Source organism: Balaenoptera musculus, chromosome 9 (genome assembly GCF_009873245.2).
Source record: "Balaenoptera musculus isolate JJ_BM4_2016_0621 chromosome 9, mBalMus1.pri.v3, whole genome shotgun sequence".
In the NCBI taxonomy this organism is placed as follows: domain Eukaryota; kingdom Metazoa; phylum Chordata; class Mammalia; order Artiodactyla; family Balaenopteridae; genus Balaenoptera; species Balaenoptera musculus.
This window is the reverse complement of record NC_045793.1, coordinates 6,048,805-6,070,966: the sequence shown is the minus strand read 5'-3', so window position 1 is coordinate 6,070,966 and position 22,162 is coordinate 6,048,805. Positions and strand designations below refer to the sequence as shown.

Genomic DNA, 22,162 nt, shown 5'->3' with positions numbered 1-22,162 from the left:
GGTATGAGGGTGCCTATTTCCACATAGCCTTGTTATCATAGCATGGTATCCAATTTTTTTTCAATCTGAGAGGTAAAAAGTGGTATTTTGGTGTAGTTTTATATTTAGTATGTCATCATGAATGAGATTAGTAATTTTTTGTATGCTTACAAACCATTTATATTTCCTTTTCAGTGAATCATATTTTAGTAGCTTTTGCCCAGTTTTCTATTTTGGTCTTTTTCTTATCAAATTGTGAGAGTTCTTTATGTACTAAAGAGATTTGTCTCTGATGTGAACTGGCAATATTTTCCCCCGTTTTGCCATTCGTCTTTCGCCTTGACTAAGAAGTTGATTTGGCCCAAGGTAAAGAACTTTAATTTCAAAGCTTTCCTAAGTGGTTGTGTCCTCAAAGGAGGCTACGGAGGTAGGAGACTCTTGTTTGGAAAGACACAGCAATCTGCCTGCTTCCTATGCCCTGTCAGGCCCGTGGGCAACGCCTGCAGGTCAGCAGAGGAAAAAAGGGAACGGATGTCGCTCGCATGGTGTGTGCAGAGTCTTCCCGGTGGGGGCCAGGAACACTGGCACACAGGGCACCTTTGGGAACACGTTTCTCTGCCCGAAGATGGATTTAGGCGCACATCCCACCCGAGGCTTCCCCCAGAGAGTCAGAGGGCACCAGGAGGGGGGGGTCGTGTTTCCCTCTCCTGGTGGAGGGTGTCAGAGCGTGTGCAAAGCCTCTTTCAGACCGCCCGCGGCTCCTGGTGAGATTCTAGACCCAACACATCCATTTTGGGAAAGGTGATGCAGGGGCTACTCGTGTCCTGGGGATTGTCCCGGTGTAGGCAGAGGGCCAGATCCTAGCGCACGGTTTCTCCACGGTGCCCCGGCGGGCAGCGGTACTGTCGTCCCGGGTGAGGTGGGGGCCGGGTAGCTTGCCCAGGTACCCAGGGCTGGAACCGGCTGCCGGGTGCCGGGCCCAAGCTCTCAAGCCCCAGCCCTCGGCAGTGCTAGAGCGGGTCCAGGGAAGGGCCTTGGGATTCGCAGTGGAAGGGCCAACAGCCTCACCGGAGTAAACTTTCTGGGGTCTGGGACGGACTCTAGCTTCCATTCCCGGGTCCTGCCAAGGGCGGGTGTAACCATCTCTCAAAGCTCGGCCAGGACCTGTGCTCAACCACCCAGGCTCTGCTCTCGACCTCTGAGCATTTCACACACTGCCCTCAGTTTTTATGCACCCTTGTCTTTTTGTTTGTTTGTTTTTTGGCCGCGCCACGTGGGATCTTAGTTCCCCGACCAGGGATGGAACCCGCGCCCCCCGCACTGGAAGCGCAGCGTCCTAACCCCTGGACCGCCAGGGAAGCCCCTGTGCACCCTGGTCTTATTTCCTCACCTAGACATCCGACATCGGCCGCGCAGAGGTTTACGTGTATGGACCACATCCGACGGCAGAGCGCTTCGGCAGCCGGCGGATCTCCACGGATCTCGTCGCCGACAGCGTGTGGGGACCGGCTCAGGAGGGCCAGCAATGAGCGGAGAGGCGCGAGGGCAAGGGACCGGGAAGTTCACCGAGGGGAGGCCCCGGCGGGGTGATGGACGGCGGGATGAAAAGCCGGACTTTATGGGGTACATCACATCTGGCCCAGCCTGGTGGGGGCGGGGGGCGGACCCGGCTGCAGAAGGTCCAGACTCTCCCTCGGGGGGAAAAAGGGACTTCCTGCCAGGTGCTCTGGCCTCTTTCGAGGTTTCTGGAGAAACGAAGCCAGGCTCCATTTCCTCAAGTCAGGCAAACCGGGCCGGGCCAGCAGTCCCGCCCTGACAAGTGCCTCAGCCCTCAGAGGCTAGGCCGGCGGTCTCCGCAGCTCCGGGCTGAGGCCTACAGCACCTCGCAGCCCGGGTCTTCCCGCCAGCCCCGCCCCCGACCCCCAGCAAGCCCGGGGCGGGGTCTTCGCCCCAGCTCCTTCTCGCCCTCCCCTCTGCCCGCCCACATCTTCCCCCAGCCTCCAGCCAGGGTCCTCGCCCCACCCTTGTCCCGCACTCCCGCCTCGCCCCCGGGTCCGTCTTAGCCCCGCCCACAGCCTACCCACAACCCCGCCCCCATCTTAGCCCCCGCCCACAATCCTGCTTCTCCACCGCGTGGGGGCGGGGCGGCCCGGCGACAGAGGCTGCGGGGGCGGGGCCGGCCTCACCCGGAATGAAAACAAACGGCGGCCGCCGCCGCATCCGGGCATTCGGCGGATCGCGGTTGGCGCTGCTGTGGCGCAGGTGAGGAGACGGCGGCTGGGCGTCCAGTCCCAGACCCAGGTCTCAGCCGCGCCGCCTGGCGCCCCCGCTCCCCCGGCGCGACCCCGACGCCAACCCCGTGTGGGTCGGGCGCGACCGCAGCGGCGGGAGGTGGGCGCCCTGAGCGGAGGCTCGGCCGGGACTGGGGTCGGCGGGCCGGGGCTTCGGGTCGCGCCGGCCGTTCGCCGCGCCCTAGGTTTGCTCTGGGCTGGGCAGAGGTGCTGGGTATTTAAGAAGAAGATTGAATAGTGTCTTTGGAGGGAGAAAGAGAAATATATGTATATATTAAAATTAATTAGCCATACAAAAAGCTTGAGTCATAACACTGTAATTCCAGATATGCCATTTGGGATTTGTTTGCAAAGACAGATTTTCTTTGCTGTTTAATGAGAAAACAGTTTATTTTCTCCAACCTTGACGATCTGATTCTGTATTTCTCAACTCCTTCCCATACTCTTATTTTTTAATACAAGATTCTTGTAATAGTCTGCCTAAGAGAAAAATTAATGTATTTTGAATGAATATATATGTAGATATATATTTGAAAAGCTCTGGGGAAAGGTAGCGTTGATGGATTTATTACAAAAGTGAAAGTGAAATTTTAAAGGAACGTTTGATACCCTTTCGCTTTCAGTTTAGAGCAGTAGTACTAATGAATTTCTGCTTTTGGTGGGGGGTTGTGTTGCCGAACATTGTATGGCATGCATGAAACGTTCAGTTCTCCAGTTAAAATCGGAAACTGATTTATTAAACCTTTTTCCCTTTTGATTTGATTTAAAATATGTATCCTCGTTTATTCGGTTGTCTGGAAGTGAAGTTTTGTAAGTTTCAAGACAGTGGTGTAATCTTTTCTCAAACATAAGTGGTGGTTCATAGACCCTCCTTGCTGTTTATTTGCTGGTTGGGTGGAGTGTGGGCCGAACACTAGTTTTAGGAAATCCCTTGAGACTTTGGTCAGGTAGCTACTTGGATGGCACAGGGCTGTGCATTCGGCCTTCGAGATAGCTTGGCTCCAGTAAATGGCCCTCTCCCCACAAGTGATACTTTAGTGGGAATTTCTGAACATTTATGAGTAGAGAACTAACTTTGTGTAGTGGTCCTGTAAGTTATTTGTGTTTGGAAAGCTAATGCTCATAAGTGCTAATATGCTTTTCTGTGCGAGAAGCAATTTATTAGTGCTTGAAAATCTGGGGTTCTTTTGTAGGTTACCTGGATGCACACAACCGCCTCTTTGATGTGTTTTTTTTCTTTATCCCTTTTCTCCCCGCTATCCTGATTACCCTTTTTCTTGCCTCCAACTTGATATAAAATAGATTTGAACTTTCTTTTAAAACACTTGTTTATGGAATACACTTAAGTTCTCAAACTTGATTTAAAAATCGGGTGAATTGAGTTTTGGGGAGTGTGGAATACAGGCCCTGAATAAAAAAAAGAAAGTTACTTATCTAGGTTACATTAACTCTTAACATATTTTTTCACTCCCTAGAATGTGTCTTCATCCTTCAGGACTAATAACTTTTGACTTTTCTTGCTGCTTATCTGTTTTGGCTGTACTGCCCCTGTCAGCTGTTTCATTCTCTAGCAGCCTCACTCACCCCTTTGAGTTGGTGTGCTACTGAAGGATGAGTAGACAGCTCCATTGCTGCGTGTGATTCTTTGGGAGAGAGTAGTTACATGCACAGGACAGAGAAGCAGCAGGGGATTTCGCGATAGAAGGCAGAATCCAGTGGTCCAGTGTTGTAGGCAGAAGTTCCAGTGCTAGTTATGATGCTGCCTAGTTTTGCGTCCTTGATCGAGTCATTTTACAAACTTGGGCCTTGGTTTTCTCATCTGTAAAATGATGGCCCAGCCAGTATTGATTTGAATAGTATATGTAGATTTGCTTTTATGCTTTATCACAAAATAGCATGCATAACTTTTCTAGGATTGTGAACACTAAATTTTTAGTTTTAAAAATTCAGATGTAGAAAATATTTATTATTGATAGTTCATGGTTCAAGCTAGCTTTTCTTCATGTTTACCTGCCAGGTTGATTGGTCTTTTGTGTTAAAATAGCCAACATACAGGAGAATTGATAAGCTCTGCGTCAAATTGTTTAAGTTCACTACTTTAGGGATTTATCTTATCTTTTCTCTTAGAATAATAGCAGGTTAAGAAATACAAAAGTGTAATAAACCTTGCTACATATTAGCAACTTTGAAATATGTATTTTTATGTAATATATATAATTGCATATGTAATATATATTTCAGTCTGTATGTAATATATATATCTTTTAGAGAAGCCTGGAGCTAGTTAAAAGCTAATCTAAAAGTAATTTAGATAAAACTGGAGAAGGAGGAGTGGAGGAGACCTCTGCTTACTCTACAAAACCCGTCAGTGTATTAGGTAAGTTGTAAAACACTTTGAAATGTGGCGTGGGGTATCATTGATGTACTGTTTTGCTTTCAAGGATGGCGCAAAAGAAATATCTCCAAGCAAAACTGACCCAGTTTTTAAGGGAGGACAGAATTCAACTCTGGAAACCTCCATATACAGATGAAAATAAAAAAGTTGGTTTGGCATTGAAGGTATTTTTCTTTTAAGACATTAATAATTAGTAGTGCGTAAGTCTCCTTGGTAAGTAAGATTCTGAAGTCACCAGAAATTGCCAGGCACAACCAGGTAAACTTTTGTCATAACCAAAAACATTAGTGAAAAGCAGGTTCCCACATTTTATTAGCAGTTGGCAAGCTTATTTTTTTTTTAAAAAGATTTTATTTATATGAGAATGGCATCTAATTATTTTGGCATATATCATTTCTAATACCTTCACGATGTTACCTAAGTTTACTAATCTGGGTGTTCCTGCTAGTGGGGCAGTTCCAGTGCCAGAAGCTTAGTGTGTGAGCTGTTCAGGGTTAGCGTCCCGGTGGGCTCTCAGCCCTCCTTGCTACTGTGGTCTGCTGTAAGACAATGCTTCCCTCCCCCAGCTTTGTTTACACTATGGCTATCTGTTCATTTTTCCAAAATATATTTTCCTAATAATTATGCCTCGGTTTTTTATGGTATCATCAGAAATGGCATCATTTTACATAAGTGAAACGTCTAGAAATTGAAGTTTGCCTGCCTTTCAAAGCTGAGGAACATTAATCATTTTTGATAGAAATCTATTACATTGGAATATCCTAGAATGTACTTCTCTGTTTTCTCAGTCTGAGTATATTGAGATAAACAGTGTAACATTTATCAAGGACTAAGGATTGTCAGGAGGGCATCAAATTGTCCTGTGTTGTGACACAATGACGTGCTTGGGAGGTGATAGCTGTGTCAGGGTCTTAGAGTTTTCCTGTCTCTCTCGTTCCTGACAGGACTCACTTCTTAGTTGTTGCAAACCTTCTGATCTTTCTTCTGAATCTGCTTGTTATAAATTCTTGGCTTAGAAACTAGGTGTGACATAATAAGAAAGCTGTTTTCTGTCCCCAGTTCCTGGCACGGAGCTCCTAAAACCCTTGGAAATTCCCGAGTGGTAAGGGTGACAGGGGCATCTTTTGTTCTAAGAGGCAGCTCTTTGGAGAGAGCTTCGGGGTGGGGCTGCTCGCCTAAAAGACCAGACTTTGATTAGAAGCTTGCAACTTTCAGCCCTACCCTCCCACCTCTGGTGAGGGCAGAGGGCTGGAGATCAAGCTACTCACCAACGGCCAGTGATTTAATCAATCCCAGTGATTTAATCAATCGTGCCTACATAATGGAGCCTTCATAAAAACCCTTAAATGATGGATTTTGGGAGCTTCCAGATTGGCAGACACATCCATGCGCCAGAGAGTAGCACATTGCAGCTCCACAGGAACAGAAGCTCCTGCACTCTGGACCCTTCCAGACTTTGCCATATGTACATCTCCATATAGATGTTCATTTGTACTCTTTATCATAAACTATAATAATAAGTAGAGCATTTTCCTGAGTTCTGTGGAGTTGTTCTAGCAAATTACCAAGACTGAAGGGGTAGGGGTTGTAGGGACCCTTGACTTTGTAGCCAAGTCAGACAGAAGTGTGGGTAACCTGGGGGCCCGATACCTGGTGCCTGAAATGAAGGCAAACGTGTGGGATTGAGCCCTTAGCCTGTGGAGTCTGCCTCTAACTCCAGGTCGTTAGTGACAGAACTGAATTGAATTGTAGGACATCCAGTTGGTGTCAGAATTGGTTGGTGTCAGGAGGGGGAAAAAAACCCTCACTGGGTAATTATGTTTATGTTTTCTAGAGAATTACAGAAAGTTTTGTTTTTTGGTTTTTTTTTAATTTATTTTATTTATTTATTTTTGGCTGTGTTGGGTCTTAGTTGCTACGCACGGGCTTTCTCTAATTGCGGTGAGCGGGGACCACTCTTCTTTGTGGTGCACCGGTTTCTCATTGCGGTGGCATCTCTTGTTGTGGAGCACGGGCTCTAGGCGTGCAGGCCTCAGTAGTTGTGGCCCACGGGCTCTAGAACGCAGGCTCAGTAGTTGTGGCTCACAGGCTTAGTTGCCCCATGGCATGTGGGATCTTCCCGGACCAGGGCTCGAACCCGTGTCCCCTGCCTTGGCAGGCAGATTCTTAACCACTGCGCCACCAGGGCGGTCCTCTGATCTGTTTTGTAACTTATGTGTATCATGAACATCTCCCCTATTATAAATATATACTTACACCATCATCTAACCTGACTTGTTCTCACAAGTTAGGAAAATTAGAATGTTTTCTGTTTGTGTTTTTGGTTTTTTTGTCCCCACCCTTTAGTGGTATTGAACAGTTCATTATTCCTTAAAATAATTGTGTATATACTGCAGTTACATAAGTCACAGCCCACCTTGCTTTTCCCCCCTAGAGTAATCCCAACTGGTCTTACTTTCTCTCTTGGGCCTATTTTCCTGTCCTTTCCTGGTTTTGATGTTTCCCTGGGTCCTCTCTAAACTCTACACCTCTCAAGATGTGAAGCCACAGTCTGGATTTCACTATAACGGGGGTGACCACCACTCATTAGTTTTTTCGCCTTAGAGTCCCACGTGCACTGTTCTGTATTATACTTTTTTTCTTTTTTGAGTTGGTACTGTATTGATCTGTGTTTTTAAATTTTTCTTCATAGGACCTTGCTAAGAAGTACTCTGACAAGCTAGAATGTTGTGAAAATGAAGTAGAAAAGATAATAGAAGAAATACGTTGCAAAGCAGTGGAGCGTGGCACAGGCAATGAGCACTATAAAGCAACAGGAATCGCTACAATCGAAGTCTTCTTACCGCCACGGGTGAAAAAAGTGAGTAGTTTCCCCAAATTTACATAGTTACTAATGCTTAGTTAACTTGGTAATGCGATTAAATAAATTATGAGTTCTTTTTGAAGATACAATCCAAAGATAAAATTCTTCTCAGTTACTTTACATGTTGAACATTTACAAACTTAAAAGTCAATTTTATGGATTCTTAAGCTGGAACGTTTACAAAGTAGTCTGGCCTGCAGGCTTCACAGAGCTGTGCGTCACATTCTTACCTTTTCTAGAGTTTGAATGAACATTTAGCAAAAATGGGGAATAAAAGATTACTTCAGATTTTCTAAAACTGTGTGCAGGAGGACACATCACAAAGGAATTCGTCTTTTTTTTCTATGCCAGTGGAAGCCAGAGGCATAGCTGAGCGCCCAAGCAGGGCCACCGTAACCTGGGCCACCTGTGTCAGGGCCACGTCCTCAGTAGTTGAAGTCCAGAAATATTACTGAGGCAGGGCACCCAAGGGTGCCTCTTCAGACTGATCAATGTTAATTATTCTCAGAAGAAATGAAAGTAAGTGTGTATAAGAGTTACCATATGACCCAGCTATTTTACTCCAAGAGGAATGAAAGCTATGTCTACACAAAAACTTGTACATGAACGTTTGTAGCAGCTCAGTTCACAATAGCCAAAAGGTGGACACAACCCAGATGTCTGTCGGTGGATAAATGGAGTGCACGCATACCATGAATGTTATTCAGCCATAAAAGGAACCAAGTACCGATACTCTACAACGTGAACGAACCTCAGAAACATCATGCAAGAAGCCAGACCCAAAAAGCCACACACTGTGTTGTTCCATTGATATGAAATATCTAGAGTAGGCGAATCCATAGAGACAGAAAATATATTCATGGTTGTCTGGGGTGGGGGAAGGGGAGGGAATAGGAGGTATGGCACATGTTGGGTTGGGGAGATGGTGAAAATGTTCTGAAATTTGATTATGATAACGGTTGTATAACTCTGTAAATACACTAGAAACCATTGACTCATACTTTTAGACAGGGAACTTTAAGGTATGTAAGTTACATCCCTATAAAGCTGTTAAAAATTTCTAGGAAAAACAAAGAGCTTTATTAGAAGAAGGAAATTATACATGTATCTATCTCAGAATGCCAGTTCGGGAATTTAAAGGACAGTATGTATATACAGGACTCTTCATTGCTAGTATCAAGTACCTGGGAAACCAGACCACCAGTCAGAAAGCTGATTGGTGAGTATGGAATCAGAGCAGATGATTTGCGTGGTCTCATAGGTGTCCCTGGTGGTCCCATATTTTCCTCTGAAGCCCAGCCATCCGAGAAGGAAAGGTTCCAAGAACACGTCTTGCTGCTCCCTCCTCAGTGGGAGCGCTGAAGGGACTATCTCTTTTGCTCACTGAGGTGGCCCCAGTGCCAGAGGTTGTGGGATGGGTCCTTGTGGAGCAGAGGCCAGCTCCCTTGAGTAGACAGGGGACAAACCCCGCTGAGCAGCTGACGTCCCCCCAGAGACTGAAGCCCTGCCTGTGGTGCCACACTGCTGCCCCCTTGAGGACTTCCGGGTCACAGGGTCAGCACACGTCAGGTTTTGTTCAATAGCTTCATGCTAGGCATGCGAGTATTTACATCGTCTGATATCAGCCTGTCTGGTTTTATAGGCAGAGTAACAGCTCCAAAAAGTGTCAAATTCAAGTGCATTTTATTTGTCTTATTTTTAAATAGGATAGAAAAAACTTGTTGGAGACCCGACTGCATGTCACTGGCAGAGAACTGAGGTCTAAGTAAGTATCTGTGTGCCCTGTGCCCCAGGTGCTCTTGGCTCTTTTACACCCGCTCATTTGATCCTCCCTGGCCATCCTGTAAGAGAGATGGGGCAGGTATGATTATCGTCACTGAATGGAAGGGAAAATTGAGGCCTTGAGGCTGAAGGACTTACGCAGGCTCACACTGGTATTTAAGGGCAAAGTGAGAACTCAGGACTCGCGGCACTGTCCTTCACTTCCTGGTGTGACTTGCGAGCAGGTGGGAACTCTGGGTGCATGTGCCTGATCCGGGTTTGAATCAGTGAATGAGTGATGGAAAGAGGACGCGGCCTGATACTGGCCAGATCATTAGCTTTGAATTTTATTCCTCAATGCACTAATAGCTTGCTGTGGTGTTCAGTGAAGTATTTCAGCCAGTTTCAGGCTGTTGGCCCATTTGTAAAACGAAAAAAATACCTGCCTGTCACATACCAGTGAAAATCTAACTTTTGAGACCCGGTCAATTACTTCATCTACTTGTGTATTTTTAAATGGTAAGTATTTTGAATACCTCCAGGGATAGCCAGTCAGTGTTTCTTAAAGTGATTTTTCTCATTTTCTTCTTTGGTCTACATCAGGGCTGTTAGGGATGGATTCAGGAAGCATCATTCATTCAACACACAATAAGCAGAAGATTGTATGGAACAACTCCCCCTATTATGGGCTCCTCCAAGGAGACCGCAGAAGGTATAGAGGATGGATTTTCTCCTGACGTGCAGCTAGGGCCCTCCTGTTCAAACAGATACACAGCACCAGTGGTCTCTACTTCACAAGGAACCAAATAGTAAAACAGATAGTTTACAAAAGGACATTGTCTCTGACACAGTTTCAAATAACCATCTAGTAAGCTGACTTTATCTGAAGTAATGTTGTGAGTCAGTAAATTGGAATACTGGGTGTTTCTGAGAAGAATGTATAAAATAGCTATCACGATTAAAATCTATTTAATGGATAATAAATAACAAATTTGGTTACCTATAGTTTTCTGGTTTATTTTACAGAATAGCTGAAACCTTTGGATTTCAAGAAAATTATATCAAAATTGTCATAAATAAGAAACAACTTCAACTAGGTATGTTACGGCAAAGTATGCAGAATTTGTAAATCAAGTCAATAGAGAAATAATGACTTTGTATCTTTTTTTCGCACTCTTCCTCTGTTCAAAAATTTTGGGTGGCTTTATCACGTATATAATGCAAAACCAATTATTTTAGAGTTTACTAAAATAAAAATGTAAAGCAGGAAGCAACTTTTCCAGAGATACTCAGTACAGGTCTGATGAAATGTTACAGAATGGAAGTCTAGGCGTGCTGAAAGTAAAATAGAGTTTCTAGTGAATTCTGCCTGAGGGAGAAGAGCTAAAGCTGAGTGAAGACGGGGAGGAGGCTGCGGTGGGGAGCGCTCCAGACAGAGCGCCTCGTGTCAGAGCCCCATCGTGTGAACTCGAGGGACGGAAAAGGTCCAGTGTGGCTGAGTGTAGCAGGTGAGCAGAGGGCAGTGCTGTTTAAGGATGGAGGGCCAGGCGGAGAGGCCACATTGTAAAGGTTATAGTGGTGGTTCTTAACCCAGGGTGACTTTGCCACCCAGGGGACATTTGGCAGTGTCCGGAGACATTTCGGGTTGTCATGACTTGGTAGCAGGGGGCCAGGGGAGGTTGTGCTCATAACAGTTAATGGGAAGAGACCAGGGATGGTGCTGAACATCAAGGCACCAAACAGTCCCCACAGCAGAGACTTAGTGCAGCTCACGATGCCAGTAGTGCTGCTGAGGAACCCTGGACCTGAGCCTTACTCGGTATTAGAGCGCTTCTCTCCAGAGAGGTGGGAAGCCATTGGTGCTGGGGAGTGGACACAGTTATATTTGTGCTTCAAAGATCACTTTGGCTGCAGTAGGGGAGTGGATGTGAAGGAGACACGAATGGACTTGGGAGACGGGTTAGCTATTGCAGCAGTTCGGGCAAGCACTGTAGTCTGTTTGGTTTCCAGTAGGTTCCTATGGCCTACGGAGAGTCAGGTTCCCATCCCAGCCTGATGTAATGCGGCCTTCACAGCCTAGCCCTAGTCGGCCTTTCCGGCATCACCTCTAGCCATTTCCTGTTACCTGTTTTAGATACCTTTGCACTGTTTGTCATCTCATCTCTATGTTAATTAGTTTGTGGTATCCTTCATTGGGCAGAAATCCTTGATTTTGATGTTATCAAATCCATCAGTTTTTCACCTTATTGTTCGTGTTTTAAGAAGTTCTTTCCTCAAGCCCAGGGCCGCACGGATAGTCTCACCAGAGGTTTTTGTTTGTTTGTTTGTTTGTTGTTGTGGCTTTAAAATCTAGTAAGATGAGTCTCCCTCTTGGCTCTTCTTTATCAAGGTAACTTGGCCATTGATGGATCTTTCTTTTTCTTTTTCTTTTTTTAAAATTATTAATTTATTTTTGGCTGCACTGGGTCTTCGTTGCTGTGCACGGGCTTTCTCTAGTTGCGGCGAGCGGGGGCAACTCTTCGTTGCGGTGCGCAGGCTTCTCATTGCGGTGGCTTCTCATTGCGGAGCACGGGCTCTAGGCGTGCAGGCTTCAGTAGTTGTGGCACGTGGGCTCAGTAGTTGTGGCTCACGGGCTCTAGAGCGCAGGCTCAGTAGTTGTGGCGCACGGGCTTAGTTGCTCCGCGGCATGTGGGATCTTCCCAGACCAGGGCTCGAACCCGTGTCCCCTGCATTGGCAGGTGGACTCTTAAACCACTGTGCCACCAAGGAAGTCCTTTATTTTTCAATATAAATGTTAGAATGGTTGTCGAGTTTCGAAATATATATATGTGTATGTATATGTACGTATGTATATGAATGTCCAACTAGAGTTTTCAGAAATATGTTCAAATTTAGATGCTTATAGTTCATCATATTATTTTGTTATTTTATAATGTTTGCTATCTATATTTACCCTTTTTCCTTTTGTTTGTTGTTTTTTTGCATCTTTGACTTAATTTTTGTTAGGTTTGTATATTTGATTAATTTTTTTCATAGAGTCAGCTTTTGATTTTGTTCATATTCTCTTTCATTCTGTTCCACTGACTTCTCCCTCTGTCTTTATTCCCATTTTGTATGTGAGGACGTGGACAGTAAGTGGTTCACTCAGGGCCATAGAGTTAAGAAGGGGTGGAACCCAAGGTGTTTGTTTTTACCCACTTCAGTAAATCACCTCTCACGGTGCGCCGCTGCACTCTGGCCTCTAGTCCATTGCTGAGAACTGGATTATACCTCCAGCTAGAGGGGGGGAGAATTCATGTCTCTCTTTGCAGTAGATTCTCAAACAGTTGATTGCTTTAATTTGACCTTATGATGAGAATAAAGAAAATCACAAAGGATTAATTTAGTCAGCTCATTTTCACTGGCTGATTTTAACCAGTGCTTAACAATAACATAGGTAAACAGCCAAATTTAAACATCTTCTTACCAATCATGTGGCATGGTGGTTTGCAAGTGCTGACGCAGGCTTAAGAATTCCATTTAACATAGAAGATGGCCTATTACCCAGTAAATTTAATGACTTTTTATAACATGCATTCCTGATTTTGACAGGGAAAACACTTGAGGAACAGGGAGTGACCCACAATGTAAAAGCTATGGTGCTCGAACTAAAACAGTCTGAAGAGGATGTGAGAAAAAATTCCCAGGTTGAAGAAGAAGAGCAGAATGAAGCCAAACTAAAAGAAAAAAGAATTCAGAGGACTAAGAGAGGCCTGGAGATACTGGCAGAGAGAGGTACACAGAGCTTCAGGCTTTTCGCTCAAGTCCTCAAAGGTGGCAGCAAATCACGCAAATGGGCCGGGGGCGTGTGTGGGAGGGGAGTATCACATTTCTTTTTTTTTTTTTATAAATTTATTTTATTTATTTTTGGCTGTGTTGGGTCTTCGTTTCTGTGCGAGGGCTTTCTCTAGTTGCGGCAAGCGGGGGCCACTCTTCATCGCGGTGCGCGGGCCTCTCACTATCGCGGCCTCTCTTGTTGCGGAGCACAGGCTCCAGACGCGCACGCTCAGTAGTTGTGGCTCACGTACCTAGTCGCTCCGCGGCATGTGGGATCCTCCCAGACCAGGGCTCGAACCCGTGTCCCCTGCATTAACAGGCAGACTCTCAACCACTGCACCACCAGGGAAGCCCGAGTATCACATTTCTTGTTGGCCTTTCTTCCCCTACAGTCTAACATTTTTAATGTCACCATCATCGCTTTTTAACATTGAACTAATGGAGTTCCTTTTGGTTTTGTTGCAGCTGAGATGGTGGTGGATCCAGAAACCACACCATACTTAGACATAGCTAACCAGACGGGCAGATCAATCAGAATCCCTCCATCAGAAAGAAAAGTAAGTACTGTAAGAAATTTATGGCTTGTTCTTTGATCTGCTGTCAGAACAGAAGTGGTTTTCTATTTATGTTATCTTGGAATGTTATTGTAAAGGATTAGAAACAGCTTTCAGTCTCCAGCTCATAAACAGAGAACATGACCATGTGATGAGCGCTGCATCTGGCTGGCTCACCCTGTGAGTTTCAGTGCCTGAGTACAGAACGGCAGGACCTCACTGTCCTGGAGCAGTGGCTTCCTGTGGCAGTGTTTGTTTTGCTGTAGTTTATTTTACTTGGGGGCCACATTCCCTAAGGGATGGATCAGAAGAGGGGGCTGGGGTGCTAGGTAGTTTGGGAAAAGTATGACAGATGATTCTGCCATCTCTTCCCCTGTCTCTCCACAGCCCCGTTCTCTAATTTGGAGTAAGGGGGAAGTGGTTTTACCTTTGAACATATCCAAGGGGGTCTTTCTAGAAGCATCTACAACTTGGCCCATGAGATCAGTCTCTGAGCTGGAGTCCAGTAGCTTCTTATATGAAAAGCTTTAGTGACTGTGGGTCAAGTTAATTTTATTTTTTTGGTCTTTAAAGGACACTTTTGAGTAGGTTTCACTATATGAATTATGGATTTAAAATTAAGGATTAAAGTTAAGTTTTAATAAGAGAACTTTGTAACTCTCATTGAATTGATTTTTTTATGGCAACTATTTGCCCACTGCAGATATTACATTCGTATATTAAATGATATTTAGATCTTTAGGGAAAACCTTTACAAAATCGAATTATATACAAATTCAAATCTAAAAATATTAATGAACTTTAAAGAAATTTGGATCACCTTGCAAAAATAGTTTTAGAAATGCTACAGTCGACAAATACTTCAGAAAAAACCTGATTAAGAATAGAGAGTGAAATGAATGCTCTTTTTAAAAAGGATACAGTCCTTACTGGCTGTGTTTTTATGTGTTTAGTCTTAGGGATACTAGAAATAGATCTAGATCAGCCGATACTAAAATAAAGTGATGACAACGAAGGGACAGTGGCCGGTTCTGACCATTTCAGCCATGTTAAATTGAGTTCTTGGTTTCAGTGTTTAAATGAAATGAAGGTTTGATTCTGTTTTCCTTAATTTTGGCTTTTAGATTTAGTTGTGATCTTGAGTTTTTTGTTTGTTTGTTTTCACATTATTTGATTTCTTTAGACTTAATATGCTTTTAATATAATTCGTTTTATTATAGTTTAAAGTGATGTTTTTTTAAATCCTTATTCTTTCCTAGGCCCTTATGTTAGCTATGGGATATCATGAGAAAGGCAGAGCTTTCCTGAAAAGAAAAGAATATGGAATAGCCTTGCCATGTCTGTTGGACGCTGACAAATATTTCTGGTAGGCGCTTTTGTACTTGGTGAATGCCAGTTTGAAGGAAGATGACAATTATACACAACACCCTTCCCCCACCCCGTGCACTTCAGACTTCAGATTTTCACCCAAGATGGTTAACGTAAAAGAGTAGTTATGGTGTAGACTGATTTGTGAACTGTTTCTCCCCGTTCCATTTCTAATTGATCTCTCTTCCCTGTAAAGAATTTTATAAACATATGCACTTATTTTTTTACAACAAGCATGTAGGGTATCATGTCTGTTTCTTATGACATATTGTCAGCCTGAACTGTCCATTATACAGTCCCTGTCAGCTTTTCACTTAATGATTTTGGTGTAGATGTTGATGAGTATTTCCCGAATCCATTGTTTCATTAGGCGCTCCAAAATGGTGATAACTTATTACTCCTTCTGCATTTATTGCTAGAATTCATTTGAAAAATATTTTTCCTTATCAGCTGTTTGGTCCTCCTAAGGTACAATTTGTACAGAAAGACAGAATAAAATGCTGGGTTCTTTCTCTTTATTTTCTTGTTTTCAGAATAAATGAGTTGCTTCCCTAGCATCTTCCAAAGATGACATCACCGGTGAGGTTTGCCTTTTTTTTTTTCTTTTAAGTATCAGTATGAGCTCATGGATTTTAACACATTTGATACGCTTCACACCTCAGAGCTTAAATTGGCTGTCTTCAGCTGGCAGGTGGTCCTGCATCCCTTTGACCCGATTCTGGCGTAATCTTTGTAGTCTCTGCTCTCTGGTGCCCAGAGCTGGTCCAGACTCATCCTGAATATTTCCTGCCCCAGAGCAACAGCCAGCACTTTCTCAAGGGCTCCTGGTTCCTCTTAATGGGAAACAGTACTGAGAAGCTATAATCCAGGCAGATGAAATATTTGAAAAATAGACTTGATGTTTGAAATATTCAAAAGGTAACAACATCAGTGTTATTTTCTTTTCCATTTTGAGGAATTCCCAATATATACAGTACATTCAAGAAGATAAATGTAAGTATATATAGTTTGCCAGCTGTATTGGCAGCACCCTGTGTTATAAGTGAACAAACTTAAATTTAAGCAAAAAGGGGGATTTATTGTATAAAATATTTGGGAGGAGGGGGCAAAGCTGAAAGTAACCAGAACGAGGGCTTGGTGCCTCTCTGGTTTTCCTCCTCTGCCTCTTTGTCTCTGCTTTTTTCTGAGTGTCAGTTTTATTCTCTTCTGCTACAGGTAGCAGTGCAGGCTGTAAGTTAGGTCCTTAAATTCAGGTAAATTTTTTATTCCCTTCCATAATTGTTTCTAACTTTTTATTCTGGAAAATTTCAAACATATAAAAATAGCGACTAATATAATGAGTTCCCATACACTTATAATTCAGCTTCATCAGTTATTGAGACATGGTTATCTTGATTTGTCTGTATGAGCCTTTCTCAATCTTTTTACCTTGGACACATCCTTGAAGTCATTTTCAGGTCTCAGGGAGACCCTGAATAAAAAGAACTCTCTCTTCAGTTCACAGTACGTTAACATGTTCAGTGAGTAGTAGACATAATAATCCAATAATAATTGTCAGTGCCTTTTTAAGTAGAAAATACTGGGTTTTTCTCCTGGGGATTTGTTTATTCAGGTCAACTTATTAGTGTAATTTTTGTGCACGTTCCCTCTCTTCGTAAAGGAGATCAACTCTAATGCAAGTCAGCAGTGGAGGTGGAAGAAACTTAAGTTGTTCTTCTTCCTTTGCCCCTTGATGTTTTTCCTGCCTTCTCCAAGTAGGCTCAAAGTTCTATCACAGCTTTCTTTTGTACATCTTGGGGTGTGGTATGTAGTATGACTAAGAGTAGTTTCTTTGCCCTATTTAAAGCTAAAAATGTAAGTTCTGCTTTTGGCCAAGATGGAGTAACAGGGACCGGATTTACCCTCTCCCCTGCAACAACTGAAAAACTGGGCAAAATGTGTAAAAACAGTGGTTTTCTGGCAATGCAGGACAGTGGTCCCTGAGGTGGGGAAACAAACGAGTGGAACCCTGCGAATTGTTTCAGCTCACTGCCTGGAGTTCCCAGGCCTCAGTGTGCGGAGGAGAAACCCAGGCAGAGCCTCCTGGTCTCCCCTGAGTGGAAGAGATGGAGCTCGGAATCCAGGGAGGCCACAGTGGTGGGAGGAGAGAGCTGCCTGCGGGAGAGTGCACAGGGCGCCCCTGGACTCTTCTGCTGAGTGATGGTCAGCACAGGCCTGTGAGGTCCCGCCCGCCCTGCCCCCAGGCTGGGAAAGCACCCCCTCAGAGAAGCAGAGAGTTCACGGAGGGCGGGTGATAACCTGTGGGAAACGGGGCCTTGGCTAGAGAATTCAGTAGGGTGTGGCCTTGGAAGAAGGGCTAATTCTGCCCTACAGGCTGCTCTGGTCCCCACCTAACAAAGCTTAAAACTAAGCCTTGAAAAGGTCACACCACTCTTTTCAAGTAACATGTTTTTAACTGCATCCCAAGCAACGCTTAATGATATTTATTGAACCCATGTACCGAGAAATACGAAAAAAAACTACACACAATCCAGTTCCTTACAGCCAGTAATAAAACTAAAAATGACTTTTTAGCCAACCTTCCTTTTAAAAAAAGCAGATACCTAAGCTTAGCTTACCTTTCTTGAAATTAATATCTTTATTTTATATAAAAAATGTAAAACTCATGAGGCAAGTGTAATAAGTTTCTGTTAAATAACTGACTTAAGCCCAAATGGGATTTAATTTTTCTAAAGCTAGGCTCAGTATATTTTGTTTAAATCAATGTTATACATTGATTTTAATTAATGTTTTTAACATGAAAATTTATTGGCTATTGACTATTAAGGCTACTAAAGCAAAATCAATAAAAATATACTCTAAGACACAATTTTATACAAGGCTTTAAATTTTTTTCTGAGTGACATGATCAGGTTCAAATATAGTCCTAACAGTTTCAAAATTATTATATACAGGTGATGTCATGATCTCTTTTATAGGCCTATATATCAATAAAAAGTGTTATTTTTTTTAACTAAAAGAATGAAATGAACCTCTTTAATGTGAGACCTGTGCTGTGTTTTGGTTTTGGTTTTGGTTTTGGCTTTGGCTGCACAAATACTCAATTCTGGGTCAAACTTATACGCATGATTTTATTTTTAACTGAAAGGAGGCAGTTTCTGTCCTCACTCTTGATGCTTTAGACACAAACAAGCCTGTTCACATGTGTGAGACTGAAAACTGGCTAAATATCCGCTGCTTTCCTGAGAATGGTGGGGTAGGCTTCTCTCCCAGAAACAGAAGGCATCTACAGGTAGATCAGTAAATCTCACCTGGAGTGTAAGATCAGACCATGGTCCATGAACTTCTTCCTCTCCTCTCAATGTCATGTTCTCAGGCCAAGCAGAAGATTCAGAGAAGGTGCCCCTCACCTGGTCATACATCTGGATGTGTGTGCATGTGTGTAAAATATGGTGTGTATGTTACAAAACGTTCACAAAGAATAGAAATGTTCAAAGAAAGCAACCACAAATAAATATGGAAATCCTGCTCTGAAAGATTATTCTTATGCCCCAGTGGATTGTCTTGTACGCACCCTGGAGTGCAGGCACTCCACTTAGGAGACTTCTGCTTTAAAGCATAAATGACAAAGACTTCCCTGTCATTTATGGCACAGTGGTTAAGAATCCACCTGCCAATGCAGGGGACACGGGTTCAATCCCTGGTCTGGGAAGATCCCACATGCTGTGGAGCAACTAAGCCCGTGTGCCACAACTACTGAGCCTGTGCTCTAGAGCCCACGAGCCACAACTACTGAGCCCGCATGCCACAACTACTGAAGCCCGTGCACCTAGAGCCCGTGCTCCGCAACAAGAGAAGCCACCGCAATGAGAAGCCCGCGCACCGCAACCAAGAGTAGCCCCCGCTTGCTGCAACTAGAGAAAGCCTGCGCACAGCAACAAAGAGCCAATGCAGACAAAAATAAATAAATAAATACATTTATTTAAAAAAAACAAACATAAATGACAGAATCAGAGCTCTTCCCCACCCCCCACCCCAAGCAGATTTTGATGGGCAGTATGGGAAGCTTGAGGGCATGCAGGTTTTGTAGTTTTATACCAGAGCAGTCTTACTTTTAGTAGAATACCAACAAAAACAGATGAGATCTTTAAAGTTTGTGAATGTTCGAAATTTTACTTTCTTATTGAAGAGGGTTCAAACTTGAGATCTAGATTTGCATTATGAATTTCTAACATAATCACAATTTAAAATCAAAATAAATTATCTCGATGCCCATCTTTGTCAACCTTCCATTGCCTTGCCTGTCTTCTCCCTTTCTCTGTATCTGGGTTCAGCCTGCTGTGACAGCTGCAAAGTAGCATTTAACCTTCACCTGGGCCCCAAGATCAGCTAGGCATTCAGAGCCTGGCATTTGTCTGGATTGTTTTTCCCTGCTTTAATGTGATTGGACATGAACGCCTTGTCAGAGTCTTCATCAAGCGAGGCGTTGATAGTAAGGATTTTTTTGTTTTTTAGTGTGCTTTTAAAGCTCTGGGGTTCTGACTTTGGCTGTGTATTACGATTACCTAGGGGGTTTTAGAAATACGACGTCAAGGCCCCACCTCCAGAGGTTTCTGTTACAATTGATATAGTGGGGTCCTAGCATCAGTGTTTCTTAAAAAAAAAAAAAAAAAATAGAAAAGGAAAGAAAAAATTCCTCATCCTGGTGATTCTAATTTGCAGTCAGGTTGGAAACCACTGCCTTAAAGCATGGTCTCCCCACGTTTGCTGAAGGGTTCTGACACAGTGGCCCCGATTTCCGCTTCCTGCCAAGCCTCTTTCCCAACATGGCAAGGGTGTGTGTGTGCATCTGTCTGTCTGTCTGTCTCTCTCTCTCTCTTTCCCCCTCCCAAGGCAGATGGTGTTGAGCTTCTATTCCTGAGCCCTAACTCCTTTTTTTTTTCCCCATTGGAAGGATTCAGATTATAAATACAGTTCCCTTCATAAACATTGTGATCTCTGTCTTAGTCTTTGGAAATACACCAAAAACTGGAAAAAAAAAATTCCAGTAGTTCACAAAAAGGTTTTTACTGCTTCTTGTCAGTGATGTCATTTCCTGTCTTTGGCAGCGAGTGCTGCAGAGAACTGCTGGACACTGTGGACAACTATGCAGTACTCCAGCTGGACATAGTGTGGTGCTACTTCCGCTTGGGACAGCTGGAATGCCTGGACGACGCAGAGAAGAAATTAAACATGGCCCAGAAATGCTTTAAAAATTGTTATGGAGAGAATCATCAGAGACTGGTCCACATAAAAGTATGTTGCTGTAATTAGTTTTAGGTATTAGTGAGCCCATTTGTAGAATTTGAGTTTATTCCTGTTAAAGTGTTTAGACTGCTGCCAAAGGTGATTTATTTGATAGTAGCATGCAATGTGTTCTTTTTAAGCTGTATTTTAAGGGGATTGTTAAACATCTTATAAGTTAGCCTGTGACCAGAGGAACACAGTTTTCTAGTCACAGAAACCCATTGATCACTGTGACCGAGAGAGCTGGTGACTGTATTCATTAGAGTCTAATGAAAGGTTTAAATGCAGAAAATAGACATTTTGAACAGTGACAGTTCACACGAGTGAGTCACAGCTCCAGAGCTGGGCTCTGAATAAGGATTTTTCTCAGGCAGTTTCCACAGGTCATCAGAATTCTGCTTGGGAATTGCAGGGCAACATAAGAGATATTCCTGGTTTGGGTTTTTGCATACTTCCCTCCTGACCAGAGGGGCCCCTGTCCTGGGCACCTGGAGGTGATAGGTGTTCTGTTTGGGACAGGCGATGCCATTGTACCCTGGGATCCTTACTTTTGCCATCAGCAATAGTGAAGATAGAAACATTTTAGTAATGCCATTTTGCCCCTGTGGAGATGAAGGAAATTATAAATGTGAGTATTACAGACCTGTAATGAGAAATAAGACAGTCTTATCTTTTTTTCCCCCAATAATTCTAGGGGAATTGTGGAAAAGAGAAAGTCTTGTTTTTAAGACTTTACTTGCTCCAAGGTATCCGAAATTATCACAGTGGAAATGGTGAAGAGGCTTATGAATATCTCAACAAGGTAAGAAAATGGATGCTCCCAAGTTGTGACCATTTTCACCTACTTTGTTTTTTAATCCCCAGAAGTTAAGTATTTCATAAACTCAGTGGTGACTGGTGAGGAAAGTGCATCTCCCTCCCTTCCCCTCTCCTTCACATATACTGTAAACACATTCGTATTTGTGAGAGTACAGGCAAGATGCTGTAATAGGGACACCTCAAAAAGGCAGTGGCTTTAACTGGCTGGAAGTTTCCGTTTCTCTCATCTGGCTGTGGAGGTGAGCAGCCAGGGCAGTGGGGCAGCTGGTGAGGAGGTGAGCAGCCAGGGCAGTGGGGCAGCTGGTGTGGCCGGTGAGCAGCCAGGGCAGTGGGGCAGCTGGTGAGGCAGGTGAGCAGCCAGGGCAGTGGGGCAGCTGGTGTGGAGGTGAGCAGCCAGGGCAGTGGGGCAGCTGGTGTGGAGGTGAGCAGCCAGGGCAGTGGGGCAGCTGGTGTGGAGGTGAGCAGCCAGGGCAGTGGGGCAGCTGGTGTGGAGGTGAGCAGCCAGGGCAGTGGGGCAGCTGGTGAGGCAGGTGAGCAGCCAGGGCAGTGGGGCAGCTGGTGTGGAGGTGAGCAGCCAGGGCAGTGGGGCAGCTGGTGTGGAGGTGAGCAGCCAGGGCAGTGGGGCAGCTGGTGTGGAGGTGAGCAGCCAGGGCAGTGGGGCAGCTGGTGAGGCAGGTGAGCAGCCAGGGCAGTGGGGCAGCTGGTGAGGCCGGTGAGCAGCCAGGGCAGTGGGGCAGCTGGTGTGGAGGTGAGCAGCCAGGGCAGTGGGGCAGCTGGTGTGGCCGGTGAGCAGCCAGGGCAGGGGGGCAGCTGGTGTGGAGGTGAGCAGCCAGGGCAGTGGGGCAGCTGGTGTGGAGGTGAGCAGCCAGGGCAGTGGGGCAGCTGGTGTGGCCGGTGAGCAGCCAGGGCAGTGGGGCAGCTGGTGTGGAGGTGAGCAGCCAGGGCAGTGGGGCAGCTGGTGAGGCGGGTGAGCAGCCAGGGCAGTGGGGCAGCTGGTGAGGCGGGTGAGCAGCCAGGGCAGTGGGGCAGC

The 22,162-nt window shown here is 44.6% G+C and overlaps 1 protein-coding gene across 2 annotated transcripts in view; it reads left to right on the top strand.

The window, feature by feature from the left end:
• Positions 1-2,160: 2,160 nt before the first annotated feature.
• The window catches only part of NUB1 (negative regulator of ubiquitin like proteins 1), a 29,224-nt gene continuing 9,222 nt past the window's right edge, over positions 2,161-22,162 (top strand). The window contains exons 1-10 of one of the 2 annotated variants that reach the window (XM_036863355.1): positions 2,161-2,241; positions 4,712-4,829; positions 7,358-7,525; positions 9,235-9,293; positions 10,316-10,386; positions 12,881-13,063; positions 13,571-13,662; positions 14,919-15,025; positions 20,136-20,322; positions 21,008-21,115. In XM_036863355.1, coding sequence (XP_036719250.1) covers positions 2,171-2,241; positions 4,712-4,829; positions 7,358-7,525; positions 9,235-9,293; positions 10,316-10,386; positions 12,881-13,063; positions 13,571-13,662; positions 14,919-15,025; positions 20,136-20,322; positions 21,008-21,115 — 1,164 coding nt within the window. In that variant the 5' untranslated portion in view covers positions 2,161-2,170. The other variant, XM_036863356.1, reaches the window with a different exon arrangement.